This window comes from Coccinella septempunctata, chromosome 3, assembly GCF_907165205.1.
Source record: "Coccinella septempunctata chromosome 3, icCocSept1.1, whole genome shotgun sequence".
NCBI lineage: Eukaryota > Metazoa > Arthropoda > Insecta > Coleoptera > Coccinellidae > Coccinella > Coccinella septempunctata.
In genome coordinates, this window is record NC_058191.1 from 9,307,845 (window position 1) to 9,332,414 (window position 24,570).

The 24,570-nt window shown below is 35.8% G+C and overlaps 1 protein-coding gene across 13 annotated transcripts in view; it reads left to right on the forward strand.

Moving 5' to 3' along the window:
- Positions 1-24,570, forward strand: part of LOC123309250 (protein turtle) — a 258,830-nt gene that overhangs the window by 198,319 nt on the left and 35,941 nt on the right. For all 13 annotated transcript variants that reach the window (XM_044892250.1, XM_044892258.1, XM_044892257.1 and 10 more), the window contains one exon: positions 24,066-24,295. In XM_044892250.1, the coding sequence (XP_044748185.1) occupies positions 24,066-24,295 (230 nt within the window). The remainder of the gene's footprint in view (positions 1-24,065; positions 24,296-24,570) is intronic.

Below are 24,570 nucleotides of genomic sequence, written 5' to 3' on the forward strand. Positions count from 1 at the left end.
CCATCATTCTTGAAGTGACTATGTCATATATTAAGTCTATAGGTCACTGTTTATTCACAATACCAACATGAATTGCACAACACAAAACTCAACTTATAGGCTTTTACCAACTTAATTTCGAATTTCCATAGCCCCCAAAGATGTCATTCCTTCTTGAATGGACTATACTCAACTGTAATGCGTAGAAACCTGGCACAGAACAGGAAAGATAAAAGCGAAAAAAAGAAATGTGTAATGTATGCCTCAACAAATATTTAAATCTGTAGAATAATCAAACAGAGTTGCGTGCAGCCAATTTTTCGAGTAACATACAATATATTTTTCATTTTGGAATATCAAATTACTCGGGCAGGGCGCATTATACGAGAAAATTATGAAGATTACCATTATTTTCCAAAATGGGCTGTATCTTTTCAACCGATCCGAATTGGAACAAATGAAAAAAAAAATTGTTTCCTTTGTCCTCGGGAATTTTATGTCAAAATATACGTGAAAGTCAGACTCATCTTATTTATTACTTTGTGATGACCTCTCAGTTTCCGTAAGATATAAATACATCATTAATTATTCGAAACTTTCAATGTATATTCATGGTCCTCCTTTATTACTCGAATTCTCCTTCTAACATCCATAAAGATCACCTGAAAAACAATATGTTCGAACATCGATAAAACGCTTCCATCTACTCAATTTATAAAGCGATACGAAATACGCTTTTACAAAGGATACAACAGTCATCTTCCCCAATGAAACATCAGGAGGACACATATGAAAGGGGCCGCGCTCGCATCAGCGACCGGAATAATAATATTTATGGCTCGAAGAAAAGCGACCACGTATTGTGCGACGAAAAGGGAAAACAATGAAAACGAAACGGCGACCCGCTCGGTTCAGAGGTCCTTCCCGACGTTTGCCGCCCCCAGGGAACGGCGGGGACGCTGCTTCGCCCTCGTAAACTGCCCTCGGCGCCAGGGATGGGAAAAAACGTCGATGTATGGACAGCGCATCGAGAAAAAATGTCGATGTTCCTGCACCGTTATTTTACATTAGAACAAAGATGTTTCTTGTAGTGGATCCGACCCTTGGGTTACGTATTAGAATGGGTCTATGCAGAGCTCCTAAGAACTAAGAAAAGGAAAAGGAATAACCTATCTCTCAGATGGCGATAATGTTCACTTGATAAAACTGGAAGGAAAAGATATATCTCCAGTTTTCATAATCAGTATAAAATAAGAATGAGCTAAACAAATTTTGCAATGTGACAATTATTGGGAATATACTCCATTAACTTTTATTTTAGCACTCGGTTGATCATGAAAATTTGACACATCTCACTCTGCATAGTACGAAAATATGTGGTTATGATATCGAATGAAATTTATTCTGGGAGGATTCTGCATTTCCTGAAACATTTAAGGGTTTTCACTCCCAATCTCTGAAACAAAATCAATTAAAAAATGAAATAAACGATTTGCTCCTGCGTAAATTCTTGCACTAATTTGTCAGGAGAAAATTTATTAGAAAAAATTGTTGCCTGACAACGAACTGAAAATAAAGAACGTTGAAATTATATTTTTATATTGTAACGTTTCGGAGTCTATATCAGACTTCTTCATCAGACGAAAATCAATCTTCGAAAATCTTCTGAATTGTATCTTTTGTTTGACATTAATTAATTTTCGTCTGATGAAGGAGTCTGATATAGACTCCGAAACGTTACAATATAAAATTATAATTTCAGTTCTTTATTTTCAGTTCATTGTCAGGCAACAATTTTTTCTAGTTGATTTGCTCCTGACAAATTAGTGCAAGAATTTACGCAGGAGCAAATTGTTTATTTAATTTTTTAATTGATTTTGTTTCAGAGATTGGGGGTGAAAACTCTCAAAAGTTTCAGGGAATGTGGTTAAGATGCTTGTCAAAAGATTTTTGGGTTTTAAATCAGCGCTATGTTGTCTGTTCCAGATAAAGTTCTTAGTAATTACGTATTATCTTCAAAAAATTAATTAATTCGGAAATATGAGATTAACATAACTAACGTTTATACAAACTGGTGGAAGGGATTTCTTATCTAATTATTTGCATGGAAAGTACGAGAGATCGGTCTTTAAATATATGTTTTTATTTTCGCAATGGGTGAAAATTAATTTATGGCCGTATGCACCGTTTGATTAAACGAAGTTTAAGCTCTGAACGACGCGACGTTCAAGCATAGAATCTCTATGGAAAAAAAGATGTTCAAGGAATTAATCTCGTTTAATGAAACGGTGCATATGGCCATTAGTGACACATAATAATATGCAGTTGCTTGAGAAGAGTTAATGTTGGTTATCTTCTTCGGCTAAAGATTGAAGACGTTTATATCAATAGTTGAATCCAAAAAATCATCCCAAACATGAAAAGTATCTGTAGCAGTAGTAGGAAATGGGTATTACCCATTTCCATTTCATTAATGAATGATCACCACAATGATGAATTCTTCAACAAAAATCATCTTGCATTAATGGAAATTATTCATTGAAAATCCATAACACTCTAGTAACTTTTTATACAAGATACATTTGATTTTTTTTTTATAATATTTTATTGAGCAACTTAACATTGTTAGGTAGACGATCTTAGAATATTATGGCCTAATACACCAGAGAAATTTCATATGTAAATGTTTTAGTATTGTATAATTATATAAACTATTTGAACCGTAATAATCTGGGCACACTGAACCCAACTTATCCGGGCCAATCTTGATCTCCGACAGAAAACCATCTCATATATAAATAAATAAAGATCTTCATGTCAAAACAAGTCAAGTTGAACAAGAAAAGAAATTAAATAGTTTCAATAAAAAATCTTTCATATATGGGTCCATGTTCAATTATGAATTGAAAATTTTCTTGTTGAAAAGCTTTCTGCTTTAGTGTATATATTTTCTGTATATCGTTAGGTAGTTTGTTGAAAAATTTCAAGCATGTGTACTCTGTTTGCCTCCAAGTAGTTTATAGATTGTTTTTGGGCAAATTGAATGACAATGTGCTTGAACAATAATTCGTTTTGAGATTGAAATGATGAGAAGACGGATCTTTCTGTTTAAACAGAAATATAAAACATTCTTGAATGTATATAGTGTTTAGATGCCATTCCTTCTGAAGTGTCATATACATGACTACCTTAACATTAACGTTTCCATTATTCTTATAGTTTTCTTCTGGACTTTGAAGAAGGATAAGATATTTTCTGAACCATAGAAAATATTACACAACTTTTTGTCTTTAGGTTCGTCCAACATCTTTCGTAGGTATCTTGAAGAATTGAATTTTCCACTTTTGCCTCATCTACTTGTTTGACCATATCTTCCTGCTGGCACAACACTTTGTTTTCATGTAGGAATTTAAAGTTTACCTTCAGATTTATGGTGGTATTCTGCTTTCATCTGTAAGCCAATCTGTAACTTTTCATAAGCTTACAGGAAAATTGCAATTCTGGACGGTTTTTAGTGGTCTGTAGCCTTCAGGAATCCGTAACTATTTACGATAAGTAGTTCAAAAGTGACACTGTCAATGAGATAGTGACAGAAACATTTCTAGAATTGCATTATTTACGAATCTGTCAATCTGAAACTTACAGATTGATCGTACTCTACAGATTTGTACCTTACGAATGAAGAGCAGAACACAACCATTAATTTTGGATGGATTGCTCCTCATATTAGATTCATGTGTCCATCGACCAACAGAAGAACCAACCAAATCTGATATTTCCATCCAAAGATTTATATGGCAAAAATTTTTGCAAGACAGTAATTTTGGCTGCAAAGAGACGCTTTTGGTCACAAGACATTTTGTGTTCGTTCAGCCTTTTGTATTTAAAATCCATTGGTTTTAAAATTTTTGAAAGTGATGTCCTTCCCCCGTTTTATTACAAATCATTATTTGCATAATTAAGTAGGGTGTTCATTTTTAAAATTATAATCTTAAATTTGCCGTTGCAGGTCTTTTACAAAAAAAATTAAGATTGTAAGTAGATTCTACGTAAAAAGTGCCTGAAGAATGTTCAAGTTTCAGATCCTTAACTGCAAAGACAAAAAGTTATGAGAACGTTTCGAAATCGTCAAAATTACAATTTTGCTAATATCTCAAGAACGAAGGATCGTAGCAGGCTACGGTTTCAACTATTGTCTGTTTCTCTGAAAAAGAGATAGGGAAGAAGTCGCTCTAGTTCATCTAGTTTCCGAGATCCCATCCCTGGGCCACGAATTTGGGAAATCCTGTGCAATCTGATTTATCGAAAAAAGCAATACATATTTTAAAGTTATCTCTCGGACTATATGTCGCTTTGGATTATTCCACGCTTTTCCATATCATGCCTAAAATTCCGAGCGGAAATGTTTCTTTCGACAATTTCCACATATTGTATTCATTGTCGATGTTGTTCGGGTAAACATTCAAATGAGGCACTCATGGGAACCGTAGGCCTGTCTTCCTAATTAATTTGGAGGAAATTCCCATATTGCACGCATATATGCGAACCGAAATCGATTATGAACGTCGAAATTGTTGCTCTGATCAGATGCAAAATGAAAATAACTATCAGCTCGCGTGTATTCAAGTTCGCCTTGATTGAAAAATATCATTTCTGTAATCAATGTCGATATCTGTTAGGATGTCCGATATGAATACTTCAAAGCAACCAAATTGAATGATTTTAGATGTGTATAAGCTTTGTTTTTGTATTAATCTACATTCGAGTAGGACGGTAATTATTCCTGATTGAATAATCTATAATGTAGGCACTGATTGCGATTTCCCGGTCAATGTATACTTACTAGGCAGTCCCGGATCTAGAGGGGGGCCAGAAATCATGCCCGGGCGCCGGTTTTAGCCGGCACCAAGACCAAAATACAATATGGTTGAAAAAAATTGCTTCATAACGCTCGTAGCATCCAGCAAATGTTGTTTTTTGAATTATTTATTAAAATTCGATTCTGAAACGCCTAGTTGGTTTCGGAACAAATTTTGAGTGCTCATCCCGCCATGAAACAATTTGTGGTAACATTCTTCAAGAGAATAATGGAGTGACCATTGAAATAAGCAAAGGATATTATCACTTTGCACTCTGTTGCTTTGATTTCTGCACTGAATGCAATAGAAACATTGAATCAAGGAACCTGCATCCTGCACCTCCATCTCAGAAGTAAGAAATCAAACCAGTCCTTGAAAACGAACCAATTTTCAAAGATAAATATGAATGCACAGGTTCGATTGGTTTATTTTGCAAAGACACAATATTTTATTATAAACTGATCTGAAATACAGTTAGACGGCGCAAAGAGTCTGCATGAAAATGTCACCTTTCTCAGTGGACCTGAGATTTCAAATATGTCGACTGAAGATGCGCAAAAAAAAAAAGTTCCATCTAAAATATTAAAAAAATTTGAATCAAGCTGTTTTTTGCTAAGAACTGCAGTTTTCAAAGCACTAGTAACCGAAATGGATGAAAAAACAAGAGCATTTTCACAAGATCTGCGCATGCATGACATGCCAGAAGCTTATCCAAGTATTAGTATAGCTTTGCGAAAGGATAAGATATTTTCTGAACCATAGAAAATATTACACAACTTTTTGTCTTTAGGTTCGTCCAACATCTTTCGTAGGTATCTTGAAGAATTGAATTTTCCACTTTTGCCTCATCTACTTGTTTGACCATATCTTCCTGCTGGCACAACACTTTGTTTTCATGTAGGAATTTATAGTTTACCTTCAGATTTATGGTGGTATTCTGCTTTCATCTGTAAGCCAATCTGTAACTTTTCATAAGCTCACAGGAAAATTGCAATTCTGGACGGTTTTTAGTGGTCTGTAGCCTTCAGGAATCCGTAACTATTTACGATAAGTAGTTCAAAAGTTACACTGTCAATGAGATAGTGACAGAAACATTTCTAGAATTGCATTATTTACGAATCTGTCAATCTGAAACTTACAGATTGATCGTACTCTACAGATTTGTACCTTACGAATGAAAAGCAGAACACAACCATTACATATGACGTTTGACAGCTGTTTTTTATGTTTTTCGTCTAACGAAAAGGACAACTAAGCCACCTTGTTCACCTTAACGAAAATTTGCCAGCCTGCTTATTCTTATTTTAAATTTCTGGACTTTATACTCTGATCAAAACACATCTGCTGAATAATGTATCATTCAGATGAAAGAAGGATTTCTGGAAAACAAAAGTTCCAGGAGTTGCTATACGAGGATATATTGAAAAATTTTTAGCCTACTATAGTACCAAACAAAATTTCGATGTCAAAATATTTTATTACTCAACATGTTCTACTCTTAATTGGATACATTTATTACAGCTAACCTGGAACCTCTCTAGACCTTTCGAAATAATGTTTCTTCTTGCTCTGCAAAGCAGTTGAGGAAAGAGATGATAGTCGGATGGAGTCAAATCTGGTGAATAAGAGGGGTGTTCGAGTAATTCAATTCCTAAATCACGAATTTTTTGCATGGCAACATGAGATTTGTGTGCAGGAACGTTGTCATGCAAAAACAAAACACCTTTGGATAGCTTTCTGCGTCTTTTCTCTTTAATTTTTTTCCGTAGTAATGTCGAATAATAGTCTCCGGTTATTGTTCTACCCTTATCCATAAAATCAATCATGAGTACTCCATGGCAGTCCCAAAAAACTGAAGCAAGAAATTTTACAGTAGAGTTTTGGACACGAAACTTCTTAGGTCTTGGAGAACCAGAGTATCGCCATTCCATCGATTGTTGCTTTGTTTCTGGATCTTAGAAATGTACCCAAGTCTCATCCATAGTAACAATTCGGTTTAAGAAGCCTTCAGCGTTTTTAAATCGAGCACACATCGAACGCAATGCCTCTACCCTTACACGCTTTTGGTCAACATTCAAACATTTGAGGATCCATTTTGCAGCAATTTTTCTCATGTCCAAATTGACGTGAACTTTTGATGAACGCGTTCGTATGAAATATTCAGTGCTTCAGATATCCGTTTTAGCCCAATTCGACGGTCTGATAAAATCATGTCATGAACTGCATCGATATTTTCATTTATTTACAGTAACGCCGAGAATCAAGTTAGAAGTCACGAATCGATTGTTTCGAGAGAAAATTTCTGCAAACTGAAAATAATCAAAACCTGCCTCTTTGAAGTAATAAGTCAAGAACGTACTTGTGCCCTCACGATCCTAGCCTTTGAGAACAAAATTGCCTTTGAGAAAGACTTTGATGAACTGAGAGATTCTTCCACAGAAAAGCTTTAGCATGATTAGAAAGACATAATATGAAGACTTATATTGTAAACGTCTTGATTGCTGAGAAAGAAGAAGACCATTATCAACTCTCTGTCGTGGTTCTCTCAACAGATCCGTATCTGCTACTACGAGGATGGTTGACTCTCTCCGTAGCCTACTATAATGGATGTCGAAATATTTTGTCAATCATATTATATTCCTAATTCTGAACATTCGTTACAACGGAAACTGTAGGCATTACAGTTCAACGTCATATCCCCTTAGATCAAATATTTGCTCATCCGCTCGGTGGAAAATATGCTTCCACTCCATCGGACTCCTTGCGTGTATACTTCAATATCGCATATACATGATGCTTGGTGACTTAGAACGAAATTATAATCGGCTTCCGAAGTAAATGGAGATCCTGTATAAGCATCATCGTGATCCTCTTATCGCACAATGAAGAAATTTAATGATTAAGTGTTTATAAAGCTCGGAGGGGCCCAAGACTCCATTGTTCTCATGTAAGCCCACACGAAATTATCCATTCGAGTTTAACTCGAGTTTATGATGTAAATTTCAATGGGTTTGTTGCCGAATTATACCTCATCTGGTTGTTTTGTAACGAGCGTGATGGGCGATCGCGTGAGCCAACTTAGAAATCAAGTGTTTTTATAACTTTTTGTACGAATACAGTGTGCGTTTTTTTTTCAGATTGTTTGATAGAAAATAAAGGGTTATAACGTTGATATAATGTTCAATATTCCTAAGATAAATTAATGTGCGTTTCAGTACAAAATGGATTAAAACAAGTTGTAATGCCTCGTATTGAGTCTACGCGGGCATGTGATTTAAGTAACGTTTAATACCGAGTTTAATACCCCTTCTTAGTAATTACGCCTTTTCTCTAGTTGAATCTGGTTTCTGCTTAGTTCAAATTAGTTCTGTATTCATAAAACGATTCGGTTAGGAGTGATTATTAGTTAGAACAGGGTTCAATATCAGCTTTCTGTAAAAAAAAATGACACGATAGTTTTTCAAGCATAACAAATATATGTAGGTAATCTTACAACTTAATTCATACATTTGTTAATTTTATTAACGAGTTTGTGTATACAAGTTCAACAATGCTAGAGTATTCTTCTTTTAACGGAGACTCAAAAGTAAGAACTAGACCCCTGGAAAAAAATTACCTTCCGAAAAACTAGCTAAATCTGTGACACTACACATCAGTGGATCTGTCAAAAAGGGTTGTATTCGGTTAAAGTACCCAATTTTTACATATCACAGACATTTTTTATTGTTGAATATCAAATTACACGAAAACGGCGCATTATACGAGAAAATATGAGGAATACTTTTATTTTACAAAACACTCAAATATTCATTACAAAGCGTTCAACTTAGTTTCAAGAGTTGGGTTATTTGATTTTATGATATTTTAATAGTACCTAATGGTCATAGTGAGAAAACTGGAAGACGTGGGTAATATCTTGTGTTCGAAAAAGGTTCATCAAATAAATGAAAAACTATATTCCAAAATTCATTTCATTCAATAAGACCGTTTCTGAGATAGAACTAAAAATAACATTTTTTATGGTTTTTCAACAGCCTGTACATTTTAAACAGAGCCGATCCGGAAAAAGTGGTAAAGGAAAAAAGTGTTTCTTTTGACCTCAACAATCTACTTTTGACATATTTTTACGAGTCAAAGACTCACCCTGTATATCTGTGTTCCATTCAAAAGTTTATCCTGTCTACACGATGTACTGGGTGGGCAAAATTCGTTGTCTACTGATGGAATCTCGAGAACTATAGCAGTTAGAAGAAAACCGGTTATTAGGAAAAATTAAATTTTGACGATTTCGGAAAGTTCTCATAACTTTCTTGTATTTAAAGTTACATATCTGAAGCTCGAATCTTTTTAGTCACTTCTATAAGTAGATTCTACCTATTTTTATTTCAATTCAAAAATAACAAATTCAATGAAAGTTGGCATTTAAAAAAACGAAAGTTCGCCTAATGTTTCGAAATGAAAAAATGTTTCGTGCTCGTTAGTGGATTCTACGTAAAAAAGGGCTTTAGAAGATTCAAGTTTCAGATCTGTAACTTCATAGACAAACAAGTTATGAGAACTTTTCGAAATCGTCAAAATTAAATTTTTTCTATTAACTCAAAAACGGTTTTCGCCATTCTTTGTTTCTCTGAAAAAAAGCTCGAGAATGTGTAACCCGTTTTCTAGCTACCATTGTTCTCGAGATTCCCTCAGTAGACAACGAATTTTGCCCACCCTGTCCACATGGACGATTATGTTTTCGTACTTACATCAAAATTTTAACTTAGATTGAGACCATCTCATTGGTTTGATTAGTATATAAGTGGCTGTCCTCATTATTAGTAGACTCGATAAATTTCATATTTTTTTCCTATGATAGTTTCATTACCCGTTGAAAATGATTATCGTATCAAATCAAAGCTGATATTTGTATGTCGTGTTCTGAGAATAACCCCCGCCAAAACATCATAAAACGACACAACCAGAAAGCGGACGTAATGCAAAATAAATCAACGTGAAAACTTTTCCCAATTCGTTACAGACAAACTCGTTACATCAGGCAGGGGTGTATAATTTCTGATTATAACGTCGCTTCCAATTAATCCACCTAATGTACGGCTTCTGCATTCACGTATACCTGTTCCCATTCAGTTATAACGATACAGTACTAGTTATACGATTCCTATTATTGTTAATCATGAAATCAGAGAAGCAGAACAGGGGGTTAACGTCCTGTAGCCATCCCCTGGAAACATTCCGAATATTTGAATTGTTTTATTACCGTAGCAATGCATTTAATGGTGATTCAGTATCATGACTGCGCGATATTGGATCTAAACCGGCCATGCATTCCTCCCTGATGCAGAAATTCCAGAGATATCAGATTGGATATTGATATCCAGAATGTGCTCTCGCCTTTGATCTCAAGACGAGCGGACTATCCTATATTTACACCAACCATGCTGCAAATTTCAGAACAGAGTTCTTTATTTTTGCATCTCGAATATTTTAATTTGAGGCATATGAAATCAGAAATTAGACAAAAAGGAATTCAATTTTTAAATATCGAAATTTGAAATAAAAATTGAACGCTGTCGGCCCCATATCTGCTCTGCAACAACCCGTGGATATAGTGAGCCCGTAGCAGTTGAACTTACGAAGCGAAGGAAGAATTAATAAACTTGAATAAAATTCATTTAGAATAGAGGGAGAGAGTTACCTAAAATGGGATAATTGAGATTTGTTATCAACAACATAAAAAAAAACAAAATGTTTTCTTGCGCGAGTCAAATTCCACATTTGTCATACGCATACAGCGTAGTCCAAGAATAGCTACATAGTTCTATGGCTAATGGATGGTAGCTAGAGGAGCCTGAAAACAACAAATGAGCATCCTTATTTCTGAGATACAGGGGGATTTATTGATTTTGGCAGAAATTTTGGTTAGCTATAACTTCTGAACCGTCCAACAATTTTTTGTTTGAACGGCACAAGTCAGCAAAAAGCTGACCTACATATATCAGTTTTTGACAAAAACAAACAAAATTCTGGGTCATCTTATTTCGGAAATTCTCATTTTTAGGAGAATTTGCAGGATTTTTGCAAAATTTCAACGCCATATATTGGCAGACGTGTAGCATAATTTCTTGCATATTTTTTCATTAAGAAGCAACAAAAATGCGGAGCTAACTTCTCTTCAGTTTCGCGATTTCCAAGAAAACCGGAAGAATTAAAAAAAAATTACGGAAAATCTCAGCACAAAGGTGGTACGAAATTCCTCTCTCATTTTCGGAAACAGAAAGTACTGGGCTGACTTTCCTTAATCGCCGAAAGTCTCTTGTTATGCAATGGTACAATAAAAGAATGAGTATTGCATTTGAAAAAGTCGAATTAATGCAATTTGTAAGTGACTTAGTTCACTCATGTTGCTATACAGATACTGTATTCACATTCGTCCATAAAATCACCTATTTCTATAAAAAATGGTCTAAAATCTAACGGAAAGAAATCATTAATTTCATATAAAACAGCATCACACAAAAACGTTTTCATTTTTGTCCTAAACACATTCGGAGGTAGATATCTCTCTCAAATTGAAGGGTAAAACATTGTTCAATTTTGTCGCAAGGAAATTAGGTGCACTCTGCGACTTTTTCAATCTCGCAAAAGTAACCCTAAATGATATATTGTTCCTTGTATCGTGTTCATGGATTTCACACTTTATGAGCATAAAACAACAATTCATAAACGAATAGAGCTGGCGAAGTAAGAATACCTCCCTGAAAGAGCCCCTGCAACATTTCCTGTAAGTCAGATTGCCAACAACTCGAACTGCTTTCCTCTGCAGCCTGAACACACTCTCGAATCCACTGCAACCTCCCCATAAAAGAAGGCCATATCTCAGGTGGGTTTCACACCACGCGAAATAAGCAATGCTGGGCATCTCGACACAGATGACGATAAACTACGTAAGACAAACTTATTACTCGCCAGCTTCGAACAAAAAGATTTGGCATGAGCAGACAAGGTAAGTCTGATATCCAACCAAACACCCTGAAACTTCACCTTGGTGCTCTCCGATCTTTTCATAGAAAAAACCATTTTCTCCATGTTCAGTGGAAGACCATTTCCACCAAATCATTTCAAGGTATTCACAAGCATACCACCAAACAGATCATCACATTCAAGAGACATAGTTGAGTCAAAAACAAGAACATCATTCGATGTCCATGACATAAAATCAGTCATTGACAAAAATCAAGAAGAGAAGAGGCCCCAACATCTCCCTACAAGACAAGATACCATTAACAAACACTGCCTGATATCTATTAGTCAAAATTTATTTTATTGAATTAAAACTTCACTTCATTACTGAATCCATAGCGTTTCAGCTTCATGGGCTTCAAACGGCACACAGTCGAACGCCTTGATCAAATCAAGGAACATATTGTGGGAACACTTTCCATCATCCAATCTCGCAACAATGAAACTGGGTAGTTCGCGAATACCATCAGAAGTTAACCTCCTATTTCTGTAATCAAACTGGCGAGAAGAAAATGATTTATTAACCTCGAAATAATCAAAAACTTGAACGGTCCGAACCTTCTCCAGGAGCTTAGAGAAGATAAGAACCACTGAAATTGGTCTATAATTTTCAGGAACCTATTTCCTTTCTCAAAAAGCGCGGTATCACCTTAGACACATTCAAGCAATCAGGAAACAAACCTTTCCTTATACATCTGTAAATCAGTTTTGTCAAAGGATAAATAATGTTATTGATGTTTCATTTTATCATATTCACAGATGGACCATAAAAATCTCCAAATGATTTTTATGGTCTATCTGGTCTATTGGTCTATCTGGTCTAGTGGTCTATCTGGTCTATTGGTCTATCTGGTCTATTGGTCTATCTATTGGTCTATCTGGTCTATTGGTCTATCTATTGGTCTATCTGTGAATATGATTGTTTTCATATGTGAAAACAATCGTAGTACGCGTAGGAATATCGACTTCGTATTCGATGTATTGAATAGTTCTGCAGTTCTTATTTTTGATCTCATCTGAGCAACACACAACTCCGATGCAAAACGGCACGGAAGTGAAGCACCCCAATTATATGATAGTAGAGGCTTGGAATTATTAATAGTACACCAGCACCATCTTAGAGACATCGAGATCCAACATAAAGACCCTTATGTCAAGTTTTTCCAAATTCAGTACGCAGGAATGCATATCACAGTCAACTTGCATATGAAGGAGAGCGTAGATGTGTAGGGTTTAACAGCTATTACCGATGTCACAAGAACCTGAATAAATTAACATTAACCCATAAGAGGTGGTCCTCCGCTGATCTTTGAATGCTATTCATCATCATAATCGCAAATATCTGTTTTATTTTGCAACATTTCGGGTGCAATATTTTTAAGATCTTTTTCCAGACCGTTAAAAGAAGAGTGACTATTAAACTCAGCTTTCATCACAACAAAGAATACGTGTCCAATTTATATCAAGTATGGACTTGTCCTCTTTGTTACAAAGACCTAAAAACCCATAGAGAAAGGTACCTAAATGTTATTTTTCAATTCACTACCAGATTCAGAAAAGCTCTATGACACTTCCTATTATACCTTGGAACATTTGACATGATGTTACGAAAACTATCTACGGCCTTTTCATCAGGTAACGGCTAGTGCTTCACCTCAAAGCGAAATTAGTTCAAACTCGTCCCATTCATCATTAATGAATTTCTACATCGCAAAGAGAGTCAACCGAGGTAGATTTTGACGCGACTCCCATCGACCCAGAGAAGCCTCTCGACGTGTATAATCCAAACTCAATTCAACTTCCGCCGTATAACAACGTCGTCATCTCAGTATTCTGAAGCGCATATGTAAACTCTTCCAGAATCAATATGATGCATGTTAATTGCGAAACACAGCATCGTCTCGCAATAGGGTTCCTCCAATGAAGCCATTATCTGAAGGATGCTCCTAGAAAATTTCAATGGGATTTCGAAGCGCCATCGCTTGAGCCTCAGCGACGACGATTTTCCACTGGATTGTCGAAGGCTTCCGATGTTTACGAGAGCGTACACTATGTACATTGGCCAATGAAGTGTGTGCACATTTAGTATTCACTCAAGTATTTGCCAAGAAACAGGACAGGTTCGACTCTTGATACATGAATGGTTCGTTTGATATATGTGAATCATGGTTGATCTTGATTTGATTTGAATTGTTTCAATGTCACTGCGTTACATTTCAGAGTCCCTAAGGGTCTGAAGGGAACATAATGTTTCTCTTCCTCTAGGGTACCTTTTTTGCACCCCTTATAGGAAAGATTGAATAATCTTTATGAATAAACACCTACTACGATGAAATCGACCACTTCGACGAACAAGAATGTGATGTGACATGTCCGTTTGTTCGAGATCGAAAAAGATACTTCGTTACACCCCACTGTGAGCCACGCTGATGAAAAAATATCGTTCAAAAATAAAAATAATTATTTCTCTCTTCCTTTTGTAATCTCAAGTCCGTCTCAAGACCATTACTCAAAACATTCATGAATTGAGTTTCAAGACTCGCTTCTTGAGATAGTATCAAACTGATAAGAACTTAATAAGCATCTTGAGATGGTGTTACTATCTTGAGAAGGTATCAACTGAGATAAGTCTTGAGAACCGTTTTGAGATCTGACTATTGATACGGCCATAAGTTCAGTAGGTATTCTGTTCATCAGTTGATTGATTACTTTGAGTCAGAGTTATTAGTAGGTAACACAATGATACTGATCACTAATCACTCAATTAATTTTAAGCTATTGTGCTTTGCACTTATCTATTCACTTTAATTTTCGGTTAAACTGAAAGTTTTTTGTTACATTCACGTTGAAAAGACAATTAGACTTCTGCATTTTTCAGTGTGACTGAAATTCGTAATGACAATAATGAATAAATCGTCCTTGAGTTTCTGCGACATTAAGCGGAGATTTCACGACCCGATTTAGGGAATCTGAATCGGGCGCGATCGCCGTCGGTCCTGAAATTTACCAGAAAATTTTATCTGAAATAAAAAAAAAGCAGAAAAATGTGAGATAATAAATTAAGTTCTATATATCGAATAGACCTAAATTTTACAACCCAGTTCAAAAAAGATTCAAAAACTACAATAATAGATCTAGTACCATTAACCAGGGTTTACGCGACTTCTAGTCTGGGAATCGTATTTTGTGGAATATGGGAAAGAATCGGAAATGAGTCGGTAAAGGAGTGGAATTTATTCCAAGAATTTATAACTGCACTCTGTCTACAAATGTGGGGCGGTACAATGCTTGAAAGATCTGATAATCATTAAATATGTGAAGATCTAATAGTTCCAGTAATAATTCTTATAGAAAGATTTAGCTGTGCATCAATTTTCTCCACATGAGCACTATTAATTAACCCAAACAAGGCAACAATATTCAGCAGCCGAAAAGACCAAAGCTAGGGCTGCCGCTCGAAGAGTAGTTGCATCTGCATCCCACGATGTACCAGCTAGTTTATGCAGGATATTATTCCTATTTTCAACGTTAGATGCAAATTTTCCGAATGTACGCTCAATTTTCTATATTTTTGAGGATTATTCAAATGGAAACACGAACCCTCCGTTTTATTTGGGTAAGGATGCAAACGCCACTCAAAAGAGTAATTCATCAAAATTTCTAAATATGTAGATAGATTATTGTCTATACATATGAATTCAGATTGGCGGAATGCGAGGGCAATATCATCAGAGTAAAATTCTCTTGTGAAAAGGTAAGACGACCAGGAATAACAGTGACGATAATTTTCTTGATGAAAATACAATATAGAACATAATCACTAGAGTTATGCCGGGAATAACAAGAAAGATGGAGGAACACCTACACAATGAACTTGGGTGAAACTCGGTGTGAAAGTAATAATGAACAAATGAGATACTCGGAAGAAAATTTGACGGTCCAATTTGAGACCAGGTCGAATGAAGAAGGCACTAATTTTGTTTGTGGAAAAATCCACCAGAAGAGAATGGGGAAAATATGGAAACACCCAATCGAAAGGTGGAAGTGCTGCAATATCCGATCATGGAGAATGACCTTACCCTGACTGGAGTGAAGGAAGATTCGATTGATGATCTGCTGCCAAGGTTTTGAATATTTTGAAAGTTCCTGTACCTATAACGTGACTGCAACTCCAATGCGCAGATGTAATACATGCAATGCTGCTACGCACGCTTTAAATTTGGTCTTTTGATTGACCAAACCCGTACTAACAAATTTATTTTTTTTCGATCTTGTTGCACAAAAATGCTAAGACAAAAATTCCTAGAAAACTGACAAAAATCTGTATGTATATACATCTCTACATCTGTGTGTGAAAAAGTACTATCCCAAATAATCAGAAGTATATTTATGTACCTAAGCCTTACCCTAAGATTTAATTGGTTTTCTAATTTCAACCTTATTACCTACATCGTAACTAATAACTTACGAGGATGTATTGATATATAGTTAGCCTAGACCAGTTCCATGCATAAAAAAAACCTTGCGTTACCATAGCAAAGAAGAATAACTCATTAGAAGTGTCAATGTGAAGTTTGAGGTCAAAAAGGTAAACCAAGTTATGCAATAAATTAAAAGAAAGAAGATGTCCACCGAAATTTTGAAAATCGAAAAATTGGAGTATCGAGCCATCATCAAGTACCTATGTATTTAAAAGGGTTTAGAGGTAAGCAGATTTACGATGATGTGCTTAATACCCTTGGTGATCAATGTCCTTCGTATGCGACCGTGAAAAATTGGAGTGCAAGGTTCAAAAGAGGTAAATTTTCCATTGAAGATGATGACCGATCGGAAAGGCCAGTTCTTGTGTCAGTACCCGAAAATATTGATGCAGTTCATGACATGATTTTATCAGACCGTCGAACTGGGCTAAAACGGATATCTGAAGCATTGAATATTTCATACGAACGCGTTAATCATATAGTTCACGTCAATTTGGACATGAGAAAAATTGCTGAAAAATGTATCCCCAAATGTTTGAATGTTGACCAAAATGATGTAGACTTCTTAAACCGAATTGTTACTATGGATGAGACTTGTGTACATTTCTTCGATCCCGAAACAAAGCAACAATCGATGGGATGGCAACACTCTGGTTTTCCGAGACTTAAGAAGTTTCGTGTCCAAAAATCTGCTGGAAAAGTTCTTGCTTTAGTTTTTTGGGATTGCCATGGAGTAATTATGACTGATTTTTTGGATAAGGGTAGAACAATACCCGGAGATTACTATTAGACATTACTGACCACTCTACGGGATAAAATTAAAGAGAATAGACGCGGAAAGCTATCCAAAGGTGTTTTGTTTTTGCAGGACAACGCCCCTGCAGACAAATCTCATGTTGCCAAAAAATCCGTGATTTAGGGTTTGAATAACTAGAACACCCCCCTTATTCACCAGATTTGGCTCCATCCGACTAATATCTCTTTCCTCAACTGAAGAAAAGTTCAAAAAGTCGTAACTTTTCTTTCAACGAAGAGGTAATGAAAGCTGTGGAGGTCTGGTTTGCAGAGCAAGAAGAATAATTTTTTTTTGAAAGGTCTAGAGACGTTGCAGGTTCGCTGTAATAAATGTATCCAATTAAAAGGAGAATATGTTGAGTGATAAAATATTTTGACATTGAAATTTTGTTCGGTTCTATAGTAGGCTGAGAATTTTTCAGTACCTATATCCTCGTACATGGGATAACTTTATGGAAATCTCTTTATTCCATTATGATTCTAATACAGCTATGAGCAATCACACAGATAATTTTTTCTGCCTTTTTCAGCGTGGCCCACGTTTTTTCTTAATTAAGTATTCGTAAAACTAAGGATCCAGTTTTCAGTCGCATCTATAACCTTTATTGGTATTGGGCGACTGAAGGATCCTCATCACCCATTTCACCTTTAAATTGATGTTGGCTAGTTTCTATTGCTTCCCTTACGGGTCCTGAATCAGACATACTGATAATATCAAATGTTGTAACGGTTTTGAATAAACCTCACCCAATTTCTGTTTCAGATTTTATATTCCTTATCGATTATATAAAATATGATATTGCTCTTTGAAGTCCCACGATCCGCATGAGAGTAGCAGTCTGAAGCAAATAGCGGGCCATACGTGTATCCCGAAATTTCATCTAAATTATTCCTTCCGAATTACGCAGAATTCCACACATTTCTCCGTATATTGAAGCTTTACGAATCGCGAATATCGCTAACACATTCATCCTCCTATCTCCTATACCTACCTTATTTGGTCTGAGGAATCGTATTACGTATTCCTTTCAAGCGACCACAAGAGATACCATCTACGTATCGTCCTTGTCCCCGGAATCATTTCCTCCCCATACAACCCTCCGATGTTGTAATCTATTGTGGATCCTCCAACCCCTTCGCGTTCAACCCTTGCGGAGCACAATACCGTACATCCTACTTGAAACTATTTAATCCGCAAATATTTACCCCGACAGGTAACCTGTGAGCGGAGAACGAGTGGTCTTTATCAGACTGCCTAGAAGGAGGCGTACTGTACACGAGATTGAAAAATCCAGAATTTCCATCAGAGTCTCGCTTCTTGCGACGCTGAGATCTGGGGTTGTCGATCGAAAGATTAGATTTGAATTGAGCAGAGTGCATTTTAGAATGTATACGAATCGCACGTTGATTACGTAGTTTTCCGACGAGTACGATCGATTTCATACTTTGTTAGAAATTTCTACTGATGGATGGATATTCTTTAGTTCTATTTGCATGCTATGAAAATCGAGGAGCAATGGTAACCGTTACCAGGTAAATTGTTCATATTATAGAGGTAAATACAGGTAAATAAGTATCTACTGTCTGCTTATACTCAGATTGGGGGTTATTTGGGATTGCAGTCAAAAAAACGAATGGATCACTCTTTATTCTTTATACTCGAGCTTTCGGAATGTATTCATTCCTTCCTCAGGAGCAGCCACAATTCAAAAAACAACACAGATTAAATCGTACAATCAAAAAATAATTTCTCTTACAATGTGAGGTTTTCTCGTTATGGGTATTCGATTCATGGGTCTTCTACTATGGTAATTAGGAATCTTGCGCTAAATCATAAACCTAACTAATGATGATTTTTACAAAATGATCGTCCAGATAAATATATAATCAATTCGGAAAATTTTCCCATGCAATAGTTGACAATTCTGATTCTTGGTTATGTCGAAAAATTGCTGACATGTCATTACTTGTAGTCATAGAATCATAAATTACATTCTTCTTTTTATTTCTTACAATTTATACCTCCATCACTATTCGAGTCTTAACAAATATTCATCTAAAGGGAATCTTGATCACAAGTTTTTTAAGTCACTTAGTTATTTATTAGTTATTCAGTCATTTATTAGTCACTTAGTTATTTATTATTCACTCAGTTATTTTTTCTGTTTTTTAAGTCTTTTATTCTTTCTTGTTCTACTTTTACACTTCAACAACCCACTAGCCTCTGGAAACTATCAACTGCTACACTGTCACTGTGAACACCTGGTGCGCTTCGTCTTTTTTTCTTCTTATCCCATTCAATTAATAGCGAATAAATGTTGCTCATATTTTGTATGTCTTTTCTTGCGTTCATACAATGATCTTCTTGTGAAATACGAACCATTTCTAGGAATAACCTCCTGTTAAAATCTTTTTCTCTGTCCAATATTGCGACTTCCTCAAAATTGGGATGGTGATCCTCCTCTATAGTATGTATGGCCAAAGCACAAGTCTTTTTTTTTGTTGTTAATATCACTGCGATGACTAGATAGACGTTGTCTTAAGGTGGTCGAAGTCTGACCAACATATAATTCTTCACAATCATTGCAGGAAATTTTGTATACCACTCCATTTTGTTGTAGAGTAGGTGTAGGATCTTTTAGTTTAGTAAAGATGGATTTAAGTGGTTTCACATTTTTTGTTGCGATTCTAAACTTGTCCTGAGGTATCAGTTTCCTGAGTAGAGGTGTTAATTCTTCAATGTGTGGTAGGGTGATATATTTCTTATCAAGTTCTTCTTCATTTCTTGTCTGTATTGGGTTTTTTAAAGAGTTTGGTGTGCTATAAATTATCTTGCTCAGGAGTTTATAAGGGTAATCATTCTCTCTCAATATTTCCACTAGATTCTTCAAGTTTCTGTCTCTAAATCTGGGGTGACATATTTTCGTTATTCTTGTTTTCAAATTCTTTATTATGTTGATTTTCATGCTCATTGGATGATATGATTTGTGGTGTATGTATCTGTTGGACGATATCATCTTCCTGTACCAATCTGTAATCAGTGTGCTCCCTTCATCTGTTTCCTCTCTTAGTACCTTCATATCTAAGAACGGTATGGATTTTTCGCTTTCCTCTTCTATGGTGAATTGTAGTGTTTTACTGTAGTGTCAAATTTAATATTTGTAAGGACTGTTGAACTAGTTCTTTTGGAATGGCTGTTATGATGTCATCTCTATATTTTTTGCAGAAGGGTAGTTGGCATGGTAGGTTTTGTTTTGTATAGTCTATAGCTTCATCAATTACATATTCAGCTATTATCCCTGAAATTCGTAATCCCATGGGAGTGCCTTTTTTTTGTTTGTAGTAGGATCCATTAAAAGAGAATGATATGGTGTTGAATAAGAACTCGAACAATCTGAAAAAAGCATCTTTGTCAATCGGGCTGTTGGGCTCTATGTTTTCCCATCTGTTGCTGATGCATCTTTTGGCTGTGTCTAAGGTGGTGTTCGTGAACAAGGAGACTGCGTCCCAACTCATATTATAGATTCATTTTCGGCTTGCTGAAATGTCGAATAGGAGTATGGGAGATGGGAGTTGATGAATGACTGAAGTGGCTGTGAGTTGGAAATATTGTCAGGTTTCAAACGACACTTGTGGTGTATCGAATTATGAGTCTTCCTTTCTATTTGAGACTGAAGTTGGTGTTTAGACGTGATGTTTCCTGAATTGGAGAAGCCATACTTTCAGCGTTCTTACTTCCAACACTGTGAAAATACACAATAAATAATTAAGTATAATAGTATATCAATATATATTCCCCTTACTGAGAGCTTTCACGAAAAGGCAATTATTGATGGACATTTCCCATTCACAATATCTTATGAATATTTATGTTCATGGTGGTTTTTCTTTGTTTGACCGTTCGGTTAAAGAGGAATCTATATGATTCTAGAGAAGGGCAGGGTGATAAAGTCATTGAAAAAATGAGAATTTCGTAGTTTTTATATAAACAAATTATTGAATAGTAAGTAACCTTTCTAATTCAAACGTGAGAGAAGATGACTGGAAAAGTTAGAACTGCTAAGAAAAACCTTCGAAACTTCGGCCGAATTGAAGGTGTTTCTTTGCATTTCTGGACTCTACAGTCATCCTTTGTCACGTTTAAATTAAATTATTGAATGTCTACCTCATCCTGGCCAAAGTGAGCTGGAGATAAGTGTGAAAATTATAATTACACAGATCAAAACTTGTTATTTATTCTTTTTTTAACGTTATTGTCTGGGAATTTATAACAGCTTCAATTTTCTAAATTTGAAGTATTTTCATTTTGTTCAGGAAAATACAGGATATTTCTACATGTTCGAATAATATTTATTATTTTTGTTCAATAATATGGAATGCTCATTTATATGATTCTCTGAATGCTAGTGGAGTGGATTTTCAGGAATAGTTGCACTCCAGCTCTTACAATCTTGATAGCATGCACTTAACAAGTTGAATATAATTTTAGGACTTCTTGTTCCAAAGAAACTAAGTTATAACAAATGAAATTACTCCAGATGCATTAAATCTGCCGATGATTAAATCAACAAATGTTTCGATCTAAATCGAACTTAAAAATACCATTCTGGTATTACCAGAAATACCATTTCGTCGACAAAGAGTAGATGCTGACCATAATTTCGGTCTCATTTGACATCGTCAGAACACACAACTCCTCCGACGACGAATCTGGAATGAATTGTGGGCTTCCTTATTCGATTTCAGTAGCGGATATATGATGTATGAATACACCGTAGCGACATCTGACAGAGAAACAGGGACCAACCCAATTCAATTTCCTAACTCTCAGAGTGAAGATAGCAGTAGACATGCATCTATTATATACTGAAATTCCCAGATTGCAAATATATTACAATATATCGTAATTATATTACGATAATTAAGCAAGGAAAAATGTTGGTTAGTTACGACCAACACAAACGAATTCCGAATACATTGACTGTTTTAACTTTTCCGAGATACACTAAACATTTCTGGCGAACAATATGAGGTACCCGCATGGCTTGTCTTGATTGCACGATTTCATTTTGGGCTATTGAATATACGCATTCTTAACAAGGTTTCATTTAAGTGTTCAATATTTTTCAAAGATATACTCGCCACAAAAATATTTTTAATGATAACGAAAATGTCTTCTCGAACCATATCTCAAACGACAAAAGAATATACATATATTGTATAGTCCGTGAATTCATATAACCTCCAACTGAAGAATTAAGCTATTAGAAAACAACCATTGCCATAGATACTCGGAATATAGGCTACCAAACATTGAGTAGAAAAAATCAAAACTAGCAGGAATAAAACAAATTTTTATTGTGTAGGTGTAGGTATATACACTTTGAAAAGTATTCTTCTTACGAATTTTAAGTTTTTTTGTTGGCCGGTGTTAATGAATGAATTTTTGAAATATTACCTACACCTTCTAAATACAATTTATGAAAACATCTCTGTAATCACTTTCAGGATGCATTATCACTGCGAGTAAAATTTTTTTTTGGTGTAGCAGGGGGAAAATCTGCAAGACAGACGAACACACCCTCTCCTGAGGGGGAACAAGTGTGGGGATTCTCACTCTCCTGAGCTCAAGACCCACTAAAAACCCTAAACAGTTTCTTCATAGGTTCCGGGCATTTTGCCTATTAACCAGTTGACTATTATGGTTTCTGGACTCTCACACGATTATAGTCGTGTTGATAGTTGTATGCTGCCTATATCTTTTATAGGTTAAGCTCTTGTTTGGTTACATTTTAAATCCTTAACTGATCTCTCGGTCTTCGGTGGTAGGTTCTTGACCTTCTAGCTTCTTCTGTTGGATCGTAGTCGACTAATTTTCGTAGTCCCTCATTTGGATGTTGTTTAGCTTTGTCGAATATCCTTTCCGACTTTCTCTTCATAAACTCTGTAACTGGTTCCCATTCCAAGTCCTTGTAGATTTGTTTGTTCCTAACAAACCAGGGTACATCCATCGCCATTCTAAGGAGTTTATTCTCAGTGGCCTGTATTCTCTTGATGTGGGTCTTGTCTGCGAAGCCCCATGCCTCCGATCCATATGTGAGTTGTGGTCAAGCGATAGTTTTAATCATCGTCAACTTGATGTTCTTATTCACATGACTTCTTCTGCCTATGAGTGGATAAGGTCTACTTATTGAGGTTTTTGTTTTATCAACTGCACATTTGATGTGGTTTTTCCATGTTAGTCCTCTGTCAAGCTTCACTCCTAGGTATGTTGCTTCATTTTTCCATTCAACCTCTTCTCCATCAACTTCAAGGTTTTCTTCCATCCTTAATCTTCTCTTTTGCAGTAATATTGCTTGAGTCTTTCTTACATTGTTTATGGCTGGCCTCTCTGATTTGTATATAACATACTCAGTATGAGACCACCCACAGATAATAGATCACTATAGTCAGTTCAATTAAAAAAAAATGCATGTTTCAAGGCAAGGCCTGGAGTATGCAAGTGACCTAATTTTAGAGGCTCATTCAAACAACACAAACCATGTTTTGCATTGATGTGGCCGATACATAATTAAACTAGAAACTGAATTTCATTATTTTCACTAGGACGAATAATTAAACCACTACACATGCACAATAGCATTTTCCGATGAAGATACTAAGGTGATAGTGAAAAACAGATGTACCTAGTGGTACTTGCAAAGCTTATAGGAGATTAAATGAAATGAAAGAATATTGGGATTCTTGGACTAATTTTCTTTATTGTTCTTCAATACAACGCCGACGTTTCGAAACGACTTGTTTCTTTTTCAAGGCTAAAAATTTAAACACATTAAAATTTTCATTCGAGATCATTCGTACACACAATTACTGATTAAAATTTTTGTTTTTCGAAATAAATGTTATCACGGAATCCATTTCATTCCAGGTACGAATGCAAGGTGGTGTTCCTCAATCGCTCACCAAACCAGCACAAGAACGGCACCTGGTTCCATTTGGACGTCCACGCGCCGCCCAGGTTTGTCGTGACGCCCGAAGATATTATCTACGTAAACCTAGGCGACGCTATTATACTCAATTGCCAGGCAGAGGGCACTCCTACACCTGAAATTCTGTGGTACAAGGATGCAAATCCCGTGGAACCTTCTGCTACAATTGGTGAGTATTAGCGATAGGAAAGACGGTATTGGGACGCTAAAGGTATACGTTTTCCTCAGGACAGCGTTCAAAGACGATCGTCCAATAAATAAGCCAGTGTGTGTATTTCTTATACCACAAGGTTAAACATCAACGAACGCAAACTCGACTTGAAGTGCCAATTTTCATTGTGCTTCAAAAATGTTTGAATATTCGAAGTTGTCCAGATCGGATTCCCCATTACAATAGTGAACAGCAATAGACTCAGGCTGTCCACCTGGCAGATTCTTGTGCTC